The 20,276-nt window shown below is 51.2% G+C and overlaps 1 protein-coding gene across 5 annotated transcripts; it reads left to right on the top strand.

Moving 5' to 3' along the window:
• Positions 1 to 10,587: 10,587 nt before the first annotated feature.
• Positions 10,588 to 19,170, top strand: C4H2orf50 (chromosome 4 C2orf50 homolog). Of its 5 annotated transcripts, none has more exons than XR_006734522.1 (4): positions 10,588 to 10,829; positions 14,730 to 14,769; positions 16,123 to 16,996; positions 17,110 to 19,170. XR_006734522.1 is itself a non-coding variant. In XM_045548856.1 (4 exons), the coding sequence occupies exons 1-3, from the start codon at positions 10,609 to 10,611 to the stop codon at positions 16,312 to 16,314; spliced, it is 453 nt and encodes a 150-aa protein (XP_045404812.1). In that variant the 5' UTR covers positions 10,588 to 10,608; the 3' UTR covers positions 16,315 to 16,345; positions 16,745 to 19,170. The 5 variants fall into 5 exon arrangements, 4 of the variants coding, with proteins under 4 accessions (XP_045404812.1, XP_045404813.1, XP_045404814.1 ...); XM_045548856.1 differs by having other exon boundaries at positions 16,123 to 16,345; positions 16,745 to 19,170; XM_045548857.1 differs by having other exon boundaries at positions 16,123 to 16,321; positions 16,745 to 19,170.
• Positions 19,171 to 20,276: the final 1,106 nt, after the last annotated feature.

The following is a 20,276-nucleotide window of genomic DNA, read 5'->3' on the forward strand; positions in this document are numbered from 1 at the left end:
GAGGGAGCAGGGGGAAAGGACAGACCCCACAGCAAGGGCTGCCCGTGACCTAGGCCCATCCCCCACCTTCCTGGACTTGGATTAATCACAGGGGGCAGGGGGCTCAGGTGACATGTTACCAGGGGCCTGGTCGCCTGGAGAGGCAGAGGCTAGAGGGACTCCAGAGTTGAGCCCAGGAATCTGCATTTGGACGCACCTCCGATGTCAGGTCTGGGAACCACTGCTGCCCTGGCCCTCTCAGGAGGAGGAAGGGACTTGGAATCACAGAACCCGGAGCTGGAGGACCTCAGAGGCCGTCCAGTCCCAGCTCGCTCTCAAGCAAGATGCATCTGCAGCATCTGTTTCTGCACAGCCACTTCTGTGACAACGATGTCACTGCCTCCCAGAAGTACATCGGGAACAACGCACTTCGTGGCAGCAGAGGGACTCACTCCCGGGCTTTGCCATTCTTTAAAAACTACGAACCTTAAAAGAAATCATGGCAGAGCTGGCCAGAGGCCACCTTTGGCCTCAACCTCTCTGTGACCTTTCCTGTTGCCATGGAGCGATTTCCCAGGACCCTCAAGTCAGAGCCCTGAGTTCAAATGCCACCTCTGCTGTGTGACTTCAGCAGGTCACTCACCCTCTCTGAGCCTCCCTTTTCCTACCTGTATGATGGAAATATTACCTTCCTCAAGGGCTGACATGAGGGAGAAATGGCTTAACAAATGAGGCGTCCACCACAGTCCTAGATACTTGTAAGTCCCCCAAAAATGTCCCTTCCTGTCCCCTTTCACTGTGTCTCCTCCTCTTCCCCGTCTCAGGGGCCCATAGCCCTCCCCACCTCAGTTGCTCTTAGGGGACCAGCTGCTGCTGGTCATTTTACTGCGTGTAGTCCCCGTGTCTCCCTCCCGGCTGCGCTGAGCGAGAGGAGCCTCCGTGTGGACACGTTTGCAAAGGCCTCTGGCCCCACCCTCTCATCCTGTCCTCTCCCAGCAGTGGGGCGGGGCAGGGTGATGACGTCCATTCTCGTCCACTCTCTCAGGGATGAGGATGGGAAGTGGCTAGCCCAAGGTCACACAGGGAACAGAGACACAGGAGCTGGAGGTCTGCCCAGTTCAAATCCCACTCACTGTACCTGGCCACGTGACTGCCGCCACCCCCCTCCACCTTCCCTGGCTGCCCTCCCTCGGCCTAGTAACCCCAGCTGCTCCTTAGGGCACAGCCTCTGGCCTTGGTGAGTGGGGCATCGTCTCTGACAGGAGAGACACCCTCAGCCCTTGGCTGCCCCCGCCCTGCCCTCCCAGGCACTCCAGGTGTACAGAGCTATGAGCAAGTGTGCCAACTGCGACCAAATCCATCAGGGGCACCTGCACCACCAAATGCTGCCAGCCATCCACTGGTCCCCCAGCCTAAGGCATGTCTGCCTCCCCAAAGCCCCTGAGCGCCGTCTCTCCTTTGCCTCTTCAACCACACTCTGGGCTCCAGCCACAGGACACCAAGTCCAAATCCACTCCCCCACCCCCACACCTTTGCCCATGCTGTTCCTGGGGTGCTGTCGCCTCCTCCACTCCCCACCCCTGACCCAGCCACCTGCAAACTCCTCCACGTTCCAGCTGAAGCTCTTCTTTCTCTGGGAAGCTTCCCCTAAGACAGAGACAGAAAAGCTACAGGCAATCCACCTGTCACAGTTAGCCTTTGTCCCTGTTGGGAAGGAGAAGAAGCCTGGTCACTGAGTCCCTGGGATCCTGCCTGGTTGCACTGTCACTTTCAGCACTTGTATCTGAGGACAGGGATCTGCACCTGGTAATAGTGACTTCATGTCTATTTAACTGTTTGCCCGGCACTGTTCTTGCGTGATCAACTCATCTAATCCTCGCCATCAGCCTAGAGCGCGGGCGCTCCCGTTGTCCTGGGACGTAGGAGAGGCATCGGCAAGGCTGCTGCGGCCAAGGCACGTTCAGGTCGGAATGGGGGAAAAGGGTCTTTTGAGAAAAACAAACGGGGGCAGACCAGGAAGAGCAGCAACGTGCCCCTGGCGTGCCACACGCCTGAATCTCAGAGCCAGACGGAGCCAGCTGCCACGTCCACCTCATGACCTCCTGTCCCCTGTCTCTGCTGACTGGAAACACCTGCCAGTCAGTCACCTTTGTGACCATCCTCATTCTGCCCCCTACAGCCTCACCTGAGGGCCCAGCCAAGGCCAGAGGTGGCTATTGCTCAGCAGGAGGAGGCAGTGCCAAGAGGGGGCTCTGGACTGAGTGGCAGGAGGGCCGGGGGCCAGGAAGGGGGTCCCTCCTGGGAAACAGTTACAACCACACAGCCAGAGCCTCCTTAGAAACCGAACCAGAGGAAGGTGGGGCTGGCCTCGGGCAGGTGTGAATACCTGGAGCGTCCACCCCCTTCAGGCTACCGCCACCACCTGACACCCCCTGCTGGCAGCCGGAGGCTGGTACTGCAGGCTGCCCCCAACTCCTCAAGAGCCACGCGGGTTGGGGCCCAGAGGGAGGCAGCACAGGCGTCAGAGACCGCCAGGGAGACCAGCGCCAGCGGCGAGCTCGAGCTCGCGGAGGGAGGGCTGCTTAGCTGTGAGCTCGGGGCGGAGCCTGGCCCAGGCTGGGGCGACGGGGGCTCGGGGGCACCAGCCCGCACGGGTCAGCGGGGTGCGGGTGAGTCCTGGGGCTCAGGACGGGGCTTGGCCAAAGGCAAGGTGGCTGGATCCGTTATTATAGTATATTATGTCCCCTTGACTTGGTGGCAAAAGCGCACAGTGTCACAGTTAGAAATCCCTTGGGCCACTTTAAACCACAGAGTTGGAGCCAGAAGGGATCTTGACACAGCCCTTTGCGGGCACCACAGCCCTCATCTGGGCTGGTCTCCAGCCTGGACGTGCTGGCTCCGCCGCGGACGCGATCTTCCGCCCGGACTGCCCGGCGCCTGCCCAGCAGCGCCCCCGCCCGGCGGCCGGTGTGTGCGGCGCCGCCGTTGGCCAAGGGCTCTACGCTGAGCGCCTGTTTCCCCGGCCTCGCTACTGGGCCCCTCAGGGACACCTTCTCCGCACATGGCGCTCGTTTCCTGGTTTTGACCAGAAATGGCCACACAGCCTCAGACCTCAGGGACCCGGCGTCTTTCAGCGTCGCGGGATGGACCCAGAGGTGATGGAGGATGCGCGGCGACAGGCTGCCCCCTGCTGCCTCTCGCGTGTGTTGCACGCGCTGCCAACTCGCCGCGCTACCCCGCGCCGCCCCGGTCACCAATACGATCCGCGACAGATGCTTTCTCCAAATTGCATTCAGCTGTGGGAAGTTGTAGACTAAAGAAAATAAAGACCATGCCTCAGGACATTTTTTCCAATGCTTAAAATTTCCCCAACTCCCAGGAATCTAGAATCTTTATATGTTTGATAGTCGAAGTAAAACTGTTTATGTGGGATGCTTTTCCTCTGTGAAGTAACTTAAGAGGAGACCAGGAACTACAGTCAGAGGAGATCCTGGTCCTGTGAGCACATTTCCCGCCGTGGTCGTCCTGAGCCCCTAGCTTCTTCCCCCGAATCCACACACGATCAGTTCCACGTGCAAGGCTTTCATGGCACCTCAATGAGAAATGCTAGTGAGTGCACTTTTAAACCTGAAACGCTATACAGCTGCTATTTTGAATGTAATTAACTATCAGGGAATTTTTAAATCATCTCCCAGAGGCGCGATTGGGTTGAAAATGTGGAGCGTCTAATTGCTGAAAATTATCGAGGAAGCTCCTAGGGAAAAAAATAGTAGTCAAGCACTTGTCAGCCAAGCGACAGCTCTGCGCTCGCACAAAGCGCAGGCCTCAGGCGTCAGCTGAGCGCGTTCATTGCCAGGCCCTTCGCTCGTGGCTTGTGCCCTTGGACACATCACGCAACCTCTTAAAGCCTTTGTTTTCTCCTCCGTAAAATGGAGCTAATACAGCTCACCAGATGAGGCTAGGACTGAAGGTAACACACATAGTGCCCGGCATGCAGTGGGGGCTGAATACAAGATGGTTTTATCCGTAATATATCCCAGAAGAAGTTTAAATCCATATAATTTGTTATGGGTTGAATTGAGTTCCCCAGAACTTACACTGAAGTCCTAATCCCCAGTATCTCAGAATGCAGCCCTATTTGGAAAGCGCCATCACAGGTGTGATTAGTTGAGACGAGGCCATACTGGAGCAGGGCGGGCCCTAATCCAATATGGGTGTGTCCTCATAAAGGGGAAATGCGGACACAGACACACACACACACAGGAAGAACACCGTGTGAAGATGGACGCAGAGATTGGAGTGACGCTGCTATGCACCAAGGAATATCAAAGGCTGCCCGGAAACCAGCAGAAGCTGGGGGAGAGGCCTGGAGCAGATTCTCTCACAACTTCAGAAGGAACAAACCCCACCAGCACCTTGATCTTGGACTTCTGACCTCCAGAACTGTGAGATGATAAAATTCTATTGTTTAGCTACCCAATTTGTGGTGTTTCGTTATGGAAACCCCAGGGAACTAAAACATAATCCAAGAGAGACTTTAACAACTTAACTATTGAATAATCTTTACCAAGGGCCTAAGTGGGTTATGGTTGGAGTATAGACTAGAACCCACTTCTCTGGACTCCCAATATAGTGCTCTCTCCATTACCCCCAAAGGCCATTTCTTATAAGTTAACATGACTTTCTTAAAGGAGTTCAGTTTTAACTCACAAAGAGATTTTTAAAAATACAGGAATCAGGGAAGTTGGATGACAAAAGTGAACAAAATTAAAACTTTATAAACATTTTAACCTGAATAAATTGTTAAAAGGGAAAACTATATGCAGAGTATACTTTTAAATTATTAAATAATATATGCTATTGTAAAGTATTCAAATACCATGAAAATATAAAGTAGAAAGTGATAAATCCCATAATTCTGCCCCCTAAAGACATCCACTAGACACAGGTGCACTCATCCATTCAGGCTTTTCCCAAAGTCAACACGTGCGCATAATAACAAAAACAGAATCATGCCACATATACTGCTTTATAACTTGTTTTGTTGTTGTTCTGTCATTTGTTTTGCTTAACATTATATAGATGACATCTTTACAAGTAATAGTGTATCAGCCTTGCAAAATGACCCCCTCCCTAAGTTATTTTTTGTTCTCTCCCCAATAGCTCAGACTTTCAGAGCACTCAAGCCTAATGAGCAGAACACTGTAATCTTCTTGCTTAACCAACTTCACAAGACTTCTTGACGCCTTTCCATCCATTACCAACAGCTGACTCTTTTTTTTTTTTTTTTTTTTTTTGAGACAGAGTCTCACTCTGTTGCCCGGGCTAGAGTGAGTGCCATGGCATCAGCCTAGCTCACAGCAACCTCAAACTCCTGGGCTTAAGCGATCCTACTGCCTCAGCCTCCCCAGTAGCTGGGACTACAGGCATGCGCCACCATGCCTGGCTAATTTTTTCTATATATATATTTTTAGTTGGCCAGATAATTTCTTTCTACTTTTACTAGAGATGGGGTCTCGCTCTTGCTCAGGCTGGTCTCGAACTCCTGACCTCAAGCGATCCACCCGCCTCGGCCTCCCAGAGTGCTAGGATTACAGGCATGAGCCACCACGCCCGGCCCCAACAGCTGACTCTTGAATGAGACCACCTGCAGACCCTGTAACTTCAAACTCCACCTGCCCTGCATTCCACAGCCCACTATAAAAGCCGAGTATCTCCTGACTCCCCTCTGATGTCAATCATCAGTTGCAATAAAACCCTTTCTTCCCTGGCAATACTCATTGTCTCAGTAACTGGCTTTTTCTGTGCAGCAAGGTAACCAGACCTAGGCTGTGCTCCTGTGGGGTTCAGTGACAATAGGTGTTGTGAGGGCACCACAAGTAATTCAACCCATCTCCTATTGATAGGTTTCTTTTCTTTTTTTTTTAAGTAATAACACTGCAGAAAATATCCTGAAATAACTTTGCACCTTGGTATGAGCTCTTTTGAAGAATAAATCCCTAAAAATGGCAAAGCTAATATCATATGTGTGTGGTGGTTTTAAAACCCATCTACAAATTATTTGACACCTTTCTCCCATCCAAGGTGGATTTTCATTCTCCTCCTCCTGAATATGGGCCAATGCTAGAGCTTGTTTCTAATAAACAGTGTAGTGGAAGTGGCACAGGGTGGCTTCTGTGGTTGGTTAGAAAAGGTGATGCAGCTTCAGCCTGGCTCCCTCTTTCTCAGATACTCACTCTTTAAACCCAGCCACCATTTACGGGGAAGCCCGAGCCACATGGAGAGGCCCCAGCTGGCCAGCGGTCACAGCTGATGGCACAACTTCCGTCCTGTGAGTGAAGAGCTTTCAGCTGGCCCCAGCCCCATCATATCATTTTATACCAAAATAATTGGCCTTCAAAAGAAAATGAAAGAAATACATGTCATAGCAATGCTATCCTTAGCAAGGCCTGCTTGCAAGGTTGGCCCTTGGCTGGTGTCTGGGAACTTGGATTTGAGGAGAATTCCAACCATTCCCTGATAAGGATGGCTCACTGTGCCTAAACTGTGTGTGCAAACACTGATTGACGCCGAACACCTGTTTTCCTTCTGGTAGTCTAGAATCTTGGTAGACACTAGGCCGAGGGTGCCTCTGTGACCAGCCCCCAATAAAAATCCTGGGTTCTGAGTCTCTAGTGAGCAACCTTGGTAGACGACGTTCCATACATATCGTCCCAAGAAGCTGCTGGGGGAATTAAGTGCATCCTCTGTGACTGGCCTGGGAGAGGACTCTTGAGAGCTCACACCTGGTTTCCTCCGGACTTTACCCCTGGTGCCTCTTCCCTTTGGTTATGCTTTGTTTCCTTTTGCCGTGATAAATCACAGCCTTGGGTATCACTGTATGTTGAGTCCTGCGGGTCCTCCCAGCCAATCATCAAACCTGGGGTGGTGGTAGGGACACCGACACACCAGCAGCTCCCACTGCGGCAAGACTGCATTGAAGCTGACACGCTCATACGCTGCTGGTAATAAGCGTGTGGGTGCTCAGCAGCACTGCTCTATACGTTAAAAGTCATTCAAATGTTCATTTCCTGTGACTCTGTAGTCCCATTCTGGGACTGCGTCTGTCACAACTATTCAACAGAAGGAAAGAGAGACAAAGATATTCATCATGGCTAATGATAACCTGAAAATAAAATAAGATAAATGCCCAAGAATAGGAAAAATGCTTAAGTAAATTATGGTGCATCAGCTCTAACAAACCAATTAAAATGAGATGTATAAAGATTATAAAGAGAAACATGAGAAAATGTTTCTGATATGTTTAAAACAATTTTAAGCTGAGACAATATGTTAGGTTCATTGACAGCAACTATACAACAAACAGGAAGGTCCAAAGTGACTATTTAAAAATGAAAATGTTTGGGGCCAGGCTTCAGGAGGAAGGCGGGGGGGAGATTTCCCACAGGTGAATTGCTTTCTTCTTTAATGTTGCTGTTCTAGTAAACTAGGAAGCTTTCTGGGGACTTGGTAGGAGCAACTGCCCAGGAGTGAACGGTGGCCCTGAATCCTTTGACTGTCACCACCCGGTATAATGCTTTCAAGGTCTGCGCATGGGAGAAAGGGGGAGATGGCATTTAGCCAAAATTTTTTTTCGGGAAGCGGAGGTCTAGGGGTGAAAAGAGGGGTTCAAATATGCAAATATTTCCCTCGCCCTCTCCTCCCACGGACCGCACCCCAGCTCCCTACAGCTGGGGGGCGCCAAAGCTCTAGCTCCTGGGCCCCACGCCCCGCGGCAGGGACCCTCCCTCCGCCCGCCAACTCGGGAAGGGGCGGGCTCTACAGGAAGTGGGCGGGACAGCCTGGGCTGGCCCCGCCCACACCTGCCCCCGGGGCGTGGCCTCGCTCTGCTCTGTGACTCTCACTGGCGCTGCTCCTTCCTGGCATAGTGGGGCCGCGCCTGTCGCTGCTCACCTATGCCAGGCTTGGAAAGGTGTGCCACGCCTACCTGACGGTCCTAAACTCACCGCGCTTTCTTGGGGTTGAAAAAACCCACTAAGGGACAACTCCAGCATCCTCCCAAATCCAGAGATTCTTGTCCTCTCCTGGAAAGACTTACATAACGTTAGATCACAAAATGTGGGGTGATGAGGGGGCAATGACTCGCTCAAGGGCACACAGCAAGTCACCGGCAGAGCGGGGCCTGGAACAAGGTGTCTTGATCCACAAGTGCCCTGAGAACCTGAGGTGAGCGGGGCTGCCAGGGTTGGTCCTCCCAGGCTAGAGCACGGTGAGGCATGCCCAAAGTGAATTTGGGTGCTTTTCCAGGCACAGTGACATGCAAAAAGAGACTGGCCTGGACTGGCAGGTGAAATCTTTTTCATCCAACATTTTATTTTGGAAATTTTCAAACATACAGACAAGTTGAATGAATGGTAGAGCAAACGCCCATATACCCATCACCTAGATCTGTATTAACATCTTATTACATTTGCTTTGTCATATTTCAATCCATCCCTTTATCAGCCATCAGTCTAAAATGGTTTTTAAATTAAACTTTAATTTATAAAAGCCAACATCCATGGAAGTATTCAGCATCTACATACAACAGGAATTTGGCCGGTCAGGAGGGCCCATCACAGATGCCCTTGCTAGTCACTTACCCTGTTCTCTGTCTCTGGAGCCTGTGGCCAGCGGACCTGGGCAGAGGTATCTGAGCAAAGCACATGGCTGCTCCTAGCTGCTTGGCACCACTGCCCACGGTCGGGCCGGCGAGGCCTCCCAGGACACACTGCCTCTTCCAGGGTAGCAGGCACTGCCCTCTCTAAACACACTCCTGGGACCCCTTCTGGGTGTTCAAGGAAGTTAGAGCTGCCATTCCTTGGGCATGGTGGGGACCTGTCCTCGCCTGCTGGGAGCACAGACAGCTCTGAGTGCCACTCAGAAAAGCCTGCCCTGGGGCCCAGCATGCTGTGGCCATCCCAGCTGCTCTCCTGGCTACGCACCTTTGCCAGGAAAATGTAAGAGTCACTAGATGCCAACCTGTCTCATCCCCATTGCGGGAGGAGGAACAGTGGGGAGACAGAGAGACCCAGGCCTGCAGCTCTGATTTTAGACCAATGTCGTCCCAGAAGATTGCACCACTCAGCCTCTTCCCCTTTGGCAGGTGCCAAGAGATGAAGCTGGCTGCTCTTCCTGGCCTGGCCCTCAGCCTGCTCCCCTCCACGCCTGCACCCTGCCCAAGTCCGTTTCCCTTTCCGATGCTTCTGGACCCCGCAGCTCCCTTGGGGCTTGCAGCCCATCAGTGCCTCCCCACTGTGTGCAGGACAAGGTCTGAAACACCCCTGTGGCCTGGCCTCACGTGCCCTTGTACCCCAGTCCTTGCCTCCTCCCCCCCCACTTCTCCCCAAATACCAGGCTTTCTCTTGCACCCAAGCTTTTGCAGTATCCCCAATTTTCCCACCTGGCAAATCCTTGTCACCAGTGAAGTCTCAACTTCTTGCTGAAGATCCAGGCGAGGCACACAGGTGCCATGGTGCAAGCTCAGTTGTTCCTTGGCTGAACTGGTGCCTGTGCCTCTGGGCAGCTATTTAGCATGGCTTTGTCTGTACTTAGTTGTTCACATGTCCCTTTTCCCAGCCATACGAAGATAGGGAGCATCGTGCCCAGCTGAATCGGTCCACAGGAGAGCTTCGTGGAAGGAACCATGAATCTGGCAACGTGCACAGGGACTAGCAGGAAGCCCAGGGCAGAAGTGATGAGAGTGGTGCATGTGCGAGGTGGCTGAGCCAGACCAGGAGAGGCCGTGCTCTGTAACCTCTCGGGGCTTACAGATATAACAGGTACCAATAACACATGTTCACTAATTTTCCCTTGCCTGACACATACTTATAACCCCTGCCATCATTCCAGAAGAAAAGCAGGAAGCATCACACTAATATCTGACCTACAATTCACAGAGCACCCTCCATCCCCCGTGTCATGTGCACCTCGCAGCATCCACGAGGGGGCAGAACAGGGCCATGTCTCCCCTCCGGTCTGCCAGATGGGGCAGGGGCTGCCCCAGGTCAAGTGGGCTGGCAGGGGATTGGGCCTGCCCGGGATGCCCTGGAGTCTGGACTTTGCCATCCTCCCCCTCCCCCACACTGTGTTGAGGCCTCCTGCCTGGGGTGGGGGGCGCTGCTGAGCTGGGAATGGCACCCCCTCAGGAACGCTCTGCACCCCACCCTCAGGGTTTGGATCACACACACACACACACACACACACACACACACACACACACACACGGCCCCGCCCCTTCCTGGCACACTTAGAAGCTGTTCCCAGGACAACAGTCAACACAGGCGAGACAGTTTAAAACACAGCTGGCCTCAAATGCCTTCCGCAGCCTGCAAGGCCCCAGTCCCCATCGGCCGTTCTGAGCTTGGGGGCTCAGGGGCAGTGAGGAGGACCCCAGCCCAGGCTCCCCAGGGGTGGGGACGGAGGAGGTATACCAGGAGAGGTGAAGCTCAGGGGCTGGCGAGTGCTCTTTTGCTCTCTCTCTTGCATCCTCTCTCTCTCTCTCTCTCTCTCTCTCTCTGCCACAGACAGACAGACAGACAGACAGACACACACACACACACACACACACACACACACACACTTGCATCCATGGGGAGCCGCCCCACCCCTGAGCTCCAGAGAACCACATCAGCTGGGTACCAGCTGCCCCACCCCAGGCCAGCTGTCCAGAGTGGCCCTGTGGCGGGCAGGGGTCTTGCAGGTGGCTGTCCAGCCCCCCAGGCCCCAAAGGCGAAGGCTCAGCAGGGCGTGCAACAGGACCAGCTGTGGAGGGAGCTGCTGGAGGCCGAGCAGCGGGGCCTGCGGCGCTGGTGAGTCCCTGCCCTGCCCTCCTGGGACTGACTGCGACTCTGTTCTGGACCAGACCTGCTGGGTCCCTGCCCCCTTCTCCCTGCTCCCTCAGCCTGACTGCAGGTCTGGGAAGCTTCTGGAGAAAGGGAGACGGTGGAAAGATGATCCAGGCCAAGGAACAGAGAGCATGTAGGGGTGGGGGATGTGCCGGCCCAGGGCCAGACCTGAGCCTAGGATGTGGGAGAAGAGGGGGCCCAGCCAGATAGCTGGGCCAGACCAGCCACCTCGCTCATTCTAACTGCCCCTCTCAGTTTAGAGCAATCCCTACACCTGAAGCTGGCACAGCCGGGGGAGGTCCCCGCAGGAAGCTATGCCCAGCCTGGGTGAGAGAAGCTGGCCGGCTGTCCTCGGGATAGGATGCTCCTGCCTGCATTCATTCAATCAATAAGGACCCAGGGTAGACACTGCAGTTACCCTGATTTGATCATTATGCATCGCATGTGTTTATCAAAATAGCGCCTGCACCCCATATATATGTGCAACTATTGTGTATCCATAATAATTAAAAACTGTAAAAAATACCCGTGAGCCACTCTGTAAGGCTGCAGCGGGGGACAGCACAGACCTTGCCGTGTCTCCACAGAGCCTCCATTCTCAGGACAGGGCAGCAAAAAGCAGCAGAGAAATAGCTAAGCACAAAGTGTGCCTGGTGTTATGAAGGGGACAGCTTGGGGGTAGTGGGCCCTCTCTCGGAAAGCCTCCTGGAGGTGACATTTAGGCTGAGACCTGAAATATGAAAAGGGGCCAAGAAAGGGGTTCGGTGCACTTTAGAAACAAAACACAGAATGTCCCTGTGGCTCAGGCACAGCTGGCCAGCCGTGGGGAGGGCCCCAGAACGAGGGCCAAGTGCGAGAGCCACCCAGGCACTTATCAAAATTTGGAGGGCTTTTTTCCAAATATAAGGAGGTGCCAAGTGTTTTAAGCAAAAGCATGACATGATCTAGTTTACAATGTAAAACGGCCAGTCTAGTAGATCTCTAGAACTTATTCATCTTGCATAGCTGAAACTTCATACCCACTGAGTAGCAACTGCCCATTGCCCCCTCCCCCAGCCCCTGGCAACCACCGTTCTATTCTTTGCTTCCATGAGTTTGACTATTTTAGGTCCCTCATATAAGTGGAAACATGCAGTATTTGTCTTTCCGTGTCTGGCTTATTTTATTTAGCATAATGTCCTCTAGGTGCAGCCATGTTTTAGCATATTGCAGAATTTCCTTCCTTTTATGGCTGAATAATATTACATTATATGTGTATAGCACACTTGCTTTATCCATTCATTTGTCAATGGATATTTAGGTTGCTTCCACATCTGGGCTATTATTAACAAAAATAGTGTTATAGTGAACACAGGAGTGCAGAAATCTCTTTGAGATCCTGATGGTAATATCCTTCTGGATAAATACTCAGAGGAGAGCTTGCTAAATTATATGGTAGCTCTATTTTTAATTTATCAAGGAACCTCCATACTGTTTTCCATAGCAGCTGCACCATTTTGCATTCCCATCAAAAGTGCACAAGGGTTCCAGTTTCTCCACATCCTTGCCAGCACTCATTGGTTGTCCTTTATTTTGTTTTGTTTTTTTATAGTAGCCATACTAATAGGTGTGAGGTGATATCTCATTGTGGTTTTAATTTGCATTTCCCTGATAATAAGTGACATTGAGCATCTTTTCATATACCTGTTTGCTATTCATATGCCTTCTTTGGAGTAATGTCCCTTCAAGTCCTTAATCCATTTTTTCAACTGGGTTATTGAGTTTTATGCTATTAAGTTATAGGAGCATCTTATGTATTTTGGCAATTAACCCCTAATCAGATATTGGTTTGTAAATATTTTCTCCCATTCTATAGGTTGCCTTTTCACTCTATTGATTGTTTCCTTTGCTCTGCAAAAGTTTTTTAGTTTACTATAATCTCATTTGTCAATTTTTGCTTTTGGTGTCATATCCATGGAATCATTGGCAAAACCAATGCCATGAAGGTTTTTCTAGGTTTTTGCGTTGATTTTTATGTATGGTATAAGAGAAGGGTCCAATTCCATCCTTCTGCATGTGAAAAATTTCTGCACAGCAAAGAAACGAATTAACAGAGTGGACAGCCTGTAAGATGGCAGAAAGTACTGCAGACTGAGTAGATGTGGGAAGAAAGGTGAGGAAGGAATGAAGGGCGCCAGGGATCTCCAGCTTGCATAATTAATGGGGAGGAGAAGATAAATGATGAGGGTGCTGAGTTCTGGTGAGTTTTAAATGCCTCAACCACATCCAAATGGAGTTGGCCAGAAGGTAGTTGAATCTGAGAGTCAGGAGTTGGACACTGAAAATGTGTACAGACAGAAAGTAGATTTGGGGTTCCCAGGAGTTGAGGGTAAGGTAAAGTGGGGAGTGACTGCTAAATGGATACAAGGGGATGGGGGGGGTGATGAATATGTTCTGGAATCTGATAGTTATGATGGTTGCACAACTCTGTGAATATACTAAAAACTTTTGAATTATACACTTTAAAAGGTGAATCTTACAGTATGTGAATTACTTCTCAATTTAAAAAAGAAAAAGGTGGGCATCGACCCCATCGATATGAATGAGCTTTCCCTGGAGGAATATGATGGATCAGAAGAGGTGAGGACATAGCACAGAACTTGCAACATTTACTAGAAGGGCAGAGAAGACAGCCTGGGTGCAGAGAGGCATAAAGACCATAAGGAGGCTGGGCTCGATGGTTCCCGCCTGTAATCCTAGCACTCTGGGAGGCTGAGGCAGGAGGATCACTTGAAGTCAGGAGTTCAAGACCAGCCTGAGCAAGAGTGAGACCTAAGAAAAAATAGAAAAAATTAGCCAGGTGTGGTGGCTCATGCCTGTAGTCTCAGTTACCCGGGAGGCTGAGGTAGAAGCATGGCTTGAGCCCAGGAGTTCAAGGTTTCAGTGAGCAGTGATGACACCATTGCACTCTAACCTGTACAACAGAGCGGGAGCTTGTCTCAAAAAAGAAAAGACAAGAAAATATACTAAGTTGTATGAGAAAGGAACTTGGAATCATATTGTGCTCCTCAGTTCATCAGTGAATAGCATTTACATACCCATGGGATATACAAAATAAATAGCAATTTAACCAAGATCTATAATATAATTATTTTGGAACAATGAGGGAGGAAATGGGAGTAAGAATGCTAACTCATCATCTCCCAGAATAAGAAGTCAACAGATAAATTTAAATTTTTAGAAAAATTAAGAAACAGCAGTATAAGCATATTATTTCAAAACATGGGCACAAAAGGCCTGAAGAAAGCTGAAAGACTGGAAATGGTTTGACTGTAGGATGTGGGGCTCAGGGGCTATGAGGATGGGGGCAGAGATGACTGTTTTTGTGGTGTCTTGTAGAATTGCTTGACTTTTTAAAAATAGCTTAAAATAAAAATTAAACTACCACTGCAGGTAATGCCATCCTCGTCGAAGTCACCCTCTATCTTCCCACTCCTTCCCCACCTTCCTCTGTCACCCACGCTGGAAGGTTACAGAGGCTTGAGGACATGGAAAGTGGTTTTTCTTCACAAAATGCTTGAGCGCGCCTACCATGGCCTTCTGAAAATGCACAGAGGCGGGTGTTGAGATTGTAGCCAGTGGTCTCCTTATGCAGCCTGCGACACCCTCTGGCACCAGAGTTGCCACTCTAGGAAAAGTCAATGGAATGCTTGTCCATTTTGTAGGATACATGGAAGTAGCTGGTTGACACTTGGCATTAGTTTCACTTAAAAGCTCTTTAGTTCTTCCAGGTGATACATAGTTACATCGACTCGATACAGTGAAAGTCATTTGCAAAACTGTCTCAGAGAGAATTCACACTGCCAACATGTTCTTCCTTTCCAGGGCTGAGAATTGGAGTTTCCTGAAAGACTATGACCCCATGGTAAGGTGAAATACATCCCCGTCAAACATACTTGCGGTTTGAATATTCCTTTTTCCTTCACTCAGCTAACAAAGTGGGTTACAGAGCTTCCTGCGATCTAACCCTGGCTACCTCGCCTTCTTGTTCACCCCTCACTGACCTTCCCCCCTCTCTCTCTCCCTCCCTCCCTCTCTTCAGAGACAGGGTCTTGCCCCTTGCCCAGGCTGGAGTGCAGTGGCATGATCATAGCTCACTGTAACCGGGGAGGGAAAATTTAGCTTGTGAGACCTGAAATCCTGCGCTGAGCTTCTGGTCTGGGCTTATAGCCGGTAAGAGTCTCTTCCTGCCAGGGGCTGCGTCATAGCAACATGACCACTCGGGTCTGTGCCTCACCCACAGGGTGGGGTCAGCTCGGCATGGACTTTCCCAGGTGGAAGCCAGGAGCTCATGACTGGACTGGCCGTGCCACTTTGTTAGGAAGAGTAAGGATTGTTTCCCCACTCATCAGATTAATTCATATATTCACTCATTCGCTTCTTCATCCATCAGTTACAGAGGTCACCAAAAGTCATGTACCTAGATGCTCATGAGAGCCAAAAGCTGGAATCAACCCAAATGTGCCCAACAGTAGTGCAGACAAATAACCTGTGGACAGTTCACACCATGGAATGTCGTATGGCAGTGAGAATGAATGAACTGCAACCACACACAAAATGTGAGTGAATCTCACAAACATAATGTTGAGAGAAAGAAGCCAGACGGAAGAGACGCAATTCCACTAATATAAAGTTCTCAACCAGGCAAAACTGATGTGTGGCATCAGAGGTCAAGATCAGGTTGGCACAGGGGCAGAGATAACATCTGAGGGAGGTGAGGTGGGGGTGGACCATATTTCCTGATGTAGGTGGGGTCACACAGCCCTGCTCACTTTGTGAAAATTTGTTAAGCTGTAGTTATGATTTGTGCACTTTTGTGTACGAACATTACACTTTAAGTAAAGATTTACAAAAAAAAACAAAAACTAAATCAAAACCTACGGCCTCCTACCACATGTGAAGCAGCATCTTAGGACATGGGGCTGGAAAGAGGAATAAGACACGGTCCCTCTCTTCATCACGGCAGGTCACAGCTTGAAAGTCAAGGGCTCTGGAGGTACCTGGGGATCGATGAAGAGGGGAGACAGCCTGGCAAGGGCTGTGGAATCAGGTCACTCTCAGGGGGACCCAGATCCAAACCAGGATGGAAGCTGCAGAGATGCTTCAAACAGAGAGGCCATCTGCTCTCTGCTGTTCTCCATCCTGAGGGTCCCCTACAGCATGCGGGTCCCTCCTTTTTTCCCTACAGCACATGACCTGAACTGTCCCTTCCCCTCAGGGCAATAGGAAGGAGCCTGAGAAGCTGCCGGACTATGTACCTTTCTTTTCGGACACAGTCCCCAATTCCACTAACCGGGTCGTGGGCAGCAGGGTGGACACATGCCTGGGGAAGACACTCATTGGCATGGACTTCTTCTTCGTGGAAGGGGCCCGGAAGAAGAAGCTGGAAGATGAGCTGCAGCCAGTCTAGGAGTGAGGTGGGCTCGGTCAGCCTTCCGCAGGTAGGTGTGTGCAGGGTGGAGGCTCTAGGCTGGCCTGGCCCACGACAGTGCCTGGTCACCATCCCGCACAAGGCAGCCAGAGAAAAGAAGAATTATTTCCATCTGAGGGAGAGTGTGGGAGCAGGAGGTGCAGGGGAAGTCGAGGGTGAACACGACTGCAGGGAGTCCAGCCTGCACAGACTCAGGGGGTCACCCAGTGCTTTGCTACCTGCCCTGGGGGAAGGTTAGGAGGGCCAGGAAGGGCACCTGTCCTGCCACTCCTAGAAGCACAGCCACTGACAGACGATGTGACATATAAACACAAACTCTGTGCTGGGCACTGTACCCACATTGTCTCCTTCGTAGGTAGGATGGTCACCATTTGAGAGGTTTGGAAACTAAGCCAAAGACTTTGTTCAGTCTTCTCAGGGTCACGCAGCTGCTGAAGAGCCAGGATCCACCTCACCTGTGACTTCTCTGTGCCGCATTCCCCTCAGCAAGCCTCAGGCTCCACGGCCATGAAATGGGAGGGGAGAAGGAGACAGATTCTAAGGACGTCACCAGCTCCAGGAGTCTCTTCTCTGAGCATTCAGGCAGTGCTGGCTCTTTCACAGAGTGTACTAGTCAGCTGCAACAGTGCTGTGTAACAAACCACTCCATTCTTGCTCACAGGTCTGCAAAGCTGGGGGGCGGCTGACCTTGGCTGGGCTTGGCTAGACTTGGCTGCACATTTCAGGTTGGATCTGAGTCTCTCCCAAATGTCTTGCATTCTCTTGGGCCCACAGCCTCCTGGGACATGTTCTTCTCATGGCACATCACCAGAGCACAAGAGCCCAACCGAATCATGCAAGCACACTGAAGCCTTCTGCATGCACCCTGCAGCCAACACGTTTGGCCATGTCCCATGTGCATGCTGTCATCATAGTAGACCCTGCCTCATGCCAGCCCCACCTGCCCTCTGCTGCCTGCCACATCTGCCTTCTTTTCAAGAGGATGCCTGCTTCTAACCCCTGTCTCACCCAATGGGAGCCCCGGGAATCGGGACAGAGGGTATCTGCACTAGAGTCCTGACACCAGCCTCTCACCGTGTTTGGGCCAGAACAAAGGAGGCCTCTGGACCCGAGCCCTGGGGAAATGGGCACCGAGCCTGCAGCGTCAGCACTAGCAAAGCAGAGGGGCTTTATCAATAAGGACACAGAACAGCTCGGAGCCCATGGGCCAGGGAGGAGCAGGGCTCTGGGAAGGGACTGGAATTGTAACCGGCCACAGGCTCGGCCACTTGCCACTTGTAAAAGCCAATAACAAGGACGAGGAGTGGTAAAACGAAAGTGACTTTATTCTAGAGCTAGCAGTGGGGAAATGGCCCAGGCTCGTGCCTCAAAGAAAGCACTTCAAAGTTTCAGGTTGTTAAAAAGGGGTCTTGGTGTGAGGGGTATGCAGGAATGGCAAGGAGGTGCCAGTCAGCATGGCTGGTCCCCATAGTCATTTTGAATTATTGCTCCACCTGGTGAATGGTCTGGCACCATCTCAAAGGCTGTTCGTAGATGACCGGCAGCCTGGAGGCGGTTTCCTGGTGAGACCTGGACCGTCTCAGGGCCCAGTCTCTGCACCTTCCGTGCAGACACATAATTAGACGGAGGTAGCCTGTGCAAGGGAGTGCCTGGTGGGAAGCGGGACTGTGAAGGTCAGTTCTTCACTAGGAGCACAGCAAGAAACGCGCAGGCAAGTTCAGAAAGGAGAACTGGAAAGCAGGGCCCTGGCCACAGAGCGAGCAGCTGAGAGCCACAACAAAGCTGGAAGGACGCCTTCTGCACTATCCTGGCTTCTCGGAGCACCTCTGCCTGGGCAGGATCCGCGTCTCTGCTTCCATGATAAAAATAATCATCTTCATCCATGGAACGTGCAAGGTGAGCCTGGAGCATCCGAGGAAATGTAAAGGGACGTAAGGGCCAACCTGAATTTGGGACAATATGAGCATCAAAATGAAGGACAGTCATAGCCCACCCCTGACCACACCTGTGACAGCCACCCCGCGGCCAGCGCCCATGAACCCACTGAATAACAACAACAGTAATAACAAAGAATCCATGAGTTCATATCAAGAATTCTTTACACATTTGAAGTACTGAGGAAAACCTCTTTTCTGTTGAATACAGAATAAACAATAACAGGAAAATCACCATTTGATGACTATCGCGGCAATAACTGATTTGGGCAAGAATCAATAAAAGACATCAAAACCATCAGGGGAAAGATTCTTAGAGAACAGTAAATGCTGAAGTCTAGAAGATGCTGCCTTAACCAGATTATCCAACTTACCCTCAGCAATAACGGCACAGGCAACATGTGTGCCTCTCCACGGGATGCACCGAGGACAATGTCCGCACCACCCGGGAGCACTGCACCCAGGGTCCCTCCTGCCATAGAAAAAAAAAATAGTGTGATTGCAATGTAATCAGGAGAAATTCTACGAAAACCCAAATTGAGGGACATTCTGCCGAATAGCTGGCCTTGATTGTTCAAAAATGTCAATGCCATAAAAAACAGGGAAGCAGAGGAGGTGACTCAGGTTAAAGATGGTTGAGACCATGATCTTCGACCATCTCCTGGGTCAAAGCGAAAGCAACCATGAAGGACACTTTGCAGACTAAGTATTAGAGAATAGCACCATGTCAGTGTTAAAGTGCAGAGTGGGGCGGTTACATTGCGGTTCTGCAGAAGAGACCCGTGTTCTTAGGAGGTGTGTGCGGAGCTGTCTAGCAAAGCGACATGACGTCTATCACACATCCGCAAATGGCTTAACAAAAAATTTATGTGGTGTGTAAATATAGACAAATAAAGCTAATGTGGATAAAAATATCAATAACTGATTCATCTAGGTGAAGAGTACAGGAGTATTCATGGTGCTATTCTTGCAAACTTTCTATAGGTTTAGGAATTTAAAAAAAAATTAAGGTGAGTGAAATGTCCACCACCAATGGCTCCTGAGTTTACTCTTCCCTGCTGAAGAGAGATGCAGGGGTGGGAGGGGTAATGCAATCAGTCACTGTTCAATTCCAAGTCCCTCCCGAAGGGAATGCCAGCTTCAGCCATGTTCTGCTCAGCTGTGGCCACATGGGGTCAGGCTCACATAGCGGGCTGTGTCCAATGCAGCCGTGTAGGCGAGGGCGAGGCAGAGGTCTCCAACATGGGGCACCGTCTTGTGCTGGAGAGAGCTCCTGGGGGCTGCGCACTGCAGAAACCCCATCCAGACACTCCCCACCTCCTGAAGATACTGGGGCGCCTTGAAGATCAGCTGTTTTGAGGCGGTCATCTGGGCTGAAGGGCCAGCATGCTGCTGGGATATCCCAGCTGGGGGATGGGGGCTTGGACCCAAACACCTTCCCACAGGGCCCAAACATGACTCCACCTAGGACCACCCACCCCCCAAAAGCCAGTGTTCACAAATCCCCAAAACGGTTTGCAAGTCTGCACCTGGTGGGGAATGACTATATATACTGAGCACCTACTCTATGCCTCTCAGTCACCTTCTGAGTCAGACATGGTTTTCCCCATTTTAAAATGAAGAAAGTCTAGCACTCTGGGAGGCCGAGGTGGGAGGATCGCTTGAGGTTAGGAGTTCGAGATTTGCCTGTGCAAGAGCGAGACCCGCCCGTCTGAGGTTGACAGAGCAAAGCCAAAGACGGGCCGAGGTTGACAGCGCAGAGCCAGCGCCCGCAGACTCCAGCATCGCATTTTTGTGACTTTCTTAGCTTCACGATCCGGCCCCGGTACAAACGCGATTTCCGGAGGCTGGTTCGGAGGGCCACGTCCAAGCCGCCTTCCCTGGTCAGCGGAAGTTTGCTTTACCTCCTCAAGAAAAGGCGTCACTCTGGCGGCCCGAGCCCGGGGAGGGAGGAGGGAGGGACGCAGGGACGCAGGGAGGCTCCCTTCCCTGGCTCCGCGGCTCCGG

This window comes from Lemur catta, chromosome 4 (assembly GCF_020740605.2).
Source record: "Lemur catta isolate mLemCat1 chromosome 4, mLemCat1.pri, whole genome shotgun sequence".
In the NCBI taxonomy this organism is placed as follows: Eukaryota; Metazoa; Chordata; class Mammalia; order Primates; family Lemuridae; genus Lemur; species Lemur catta.

Excerpts from the sequence above, each read along its gene's own strand:
- C4H2orf50 (XM_045548855.1), top strand. The coding sequence starts at position 10,609 with ATGGGGAGCCGCCCCACCCCTGAGCTCCAGAGAACCACATCAGCTGGG. Across the intron at positions 10,830-14,729 it reads CAGCGGGGCCTGCGGCGCTG|GGCTGAGAATTGGAGTTTCC; the intron begins GTGAGTCCCTGC and ends CTTCCTTTCCAG. Across the intron at positions 14,770-16,122 it reads TGAAAGACTATGACCCCATG|GGCAATAGGAAGGAGCCTGA; the intron begins GTAAGGTGAAAT and ends CCTTCCCCTCAG.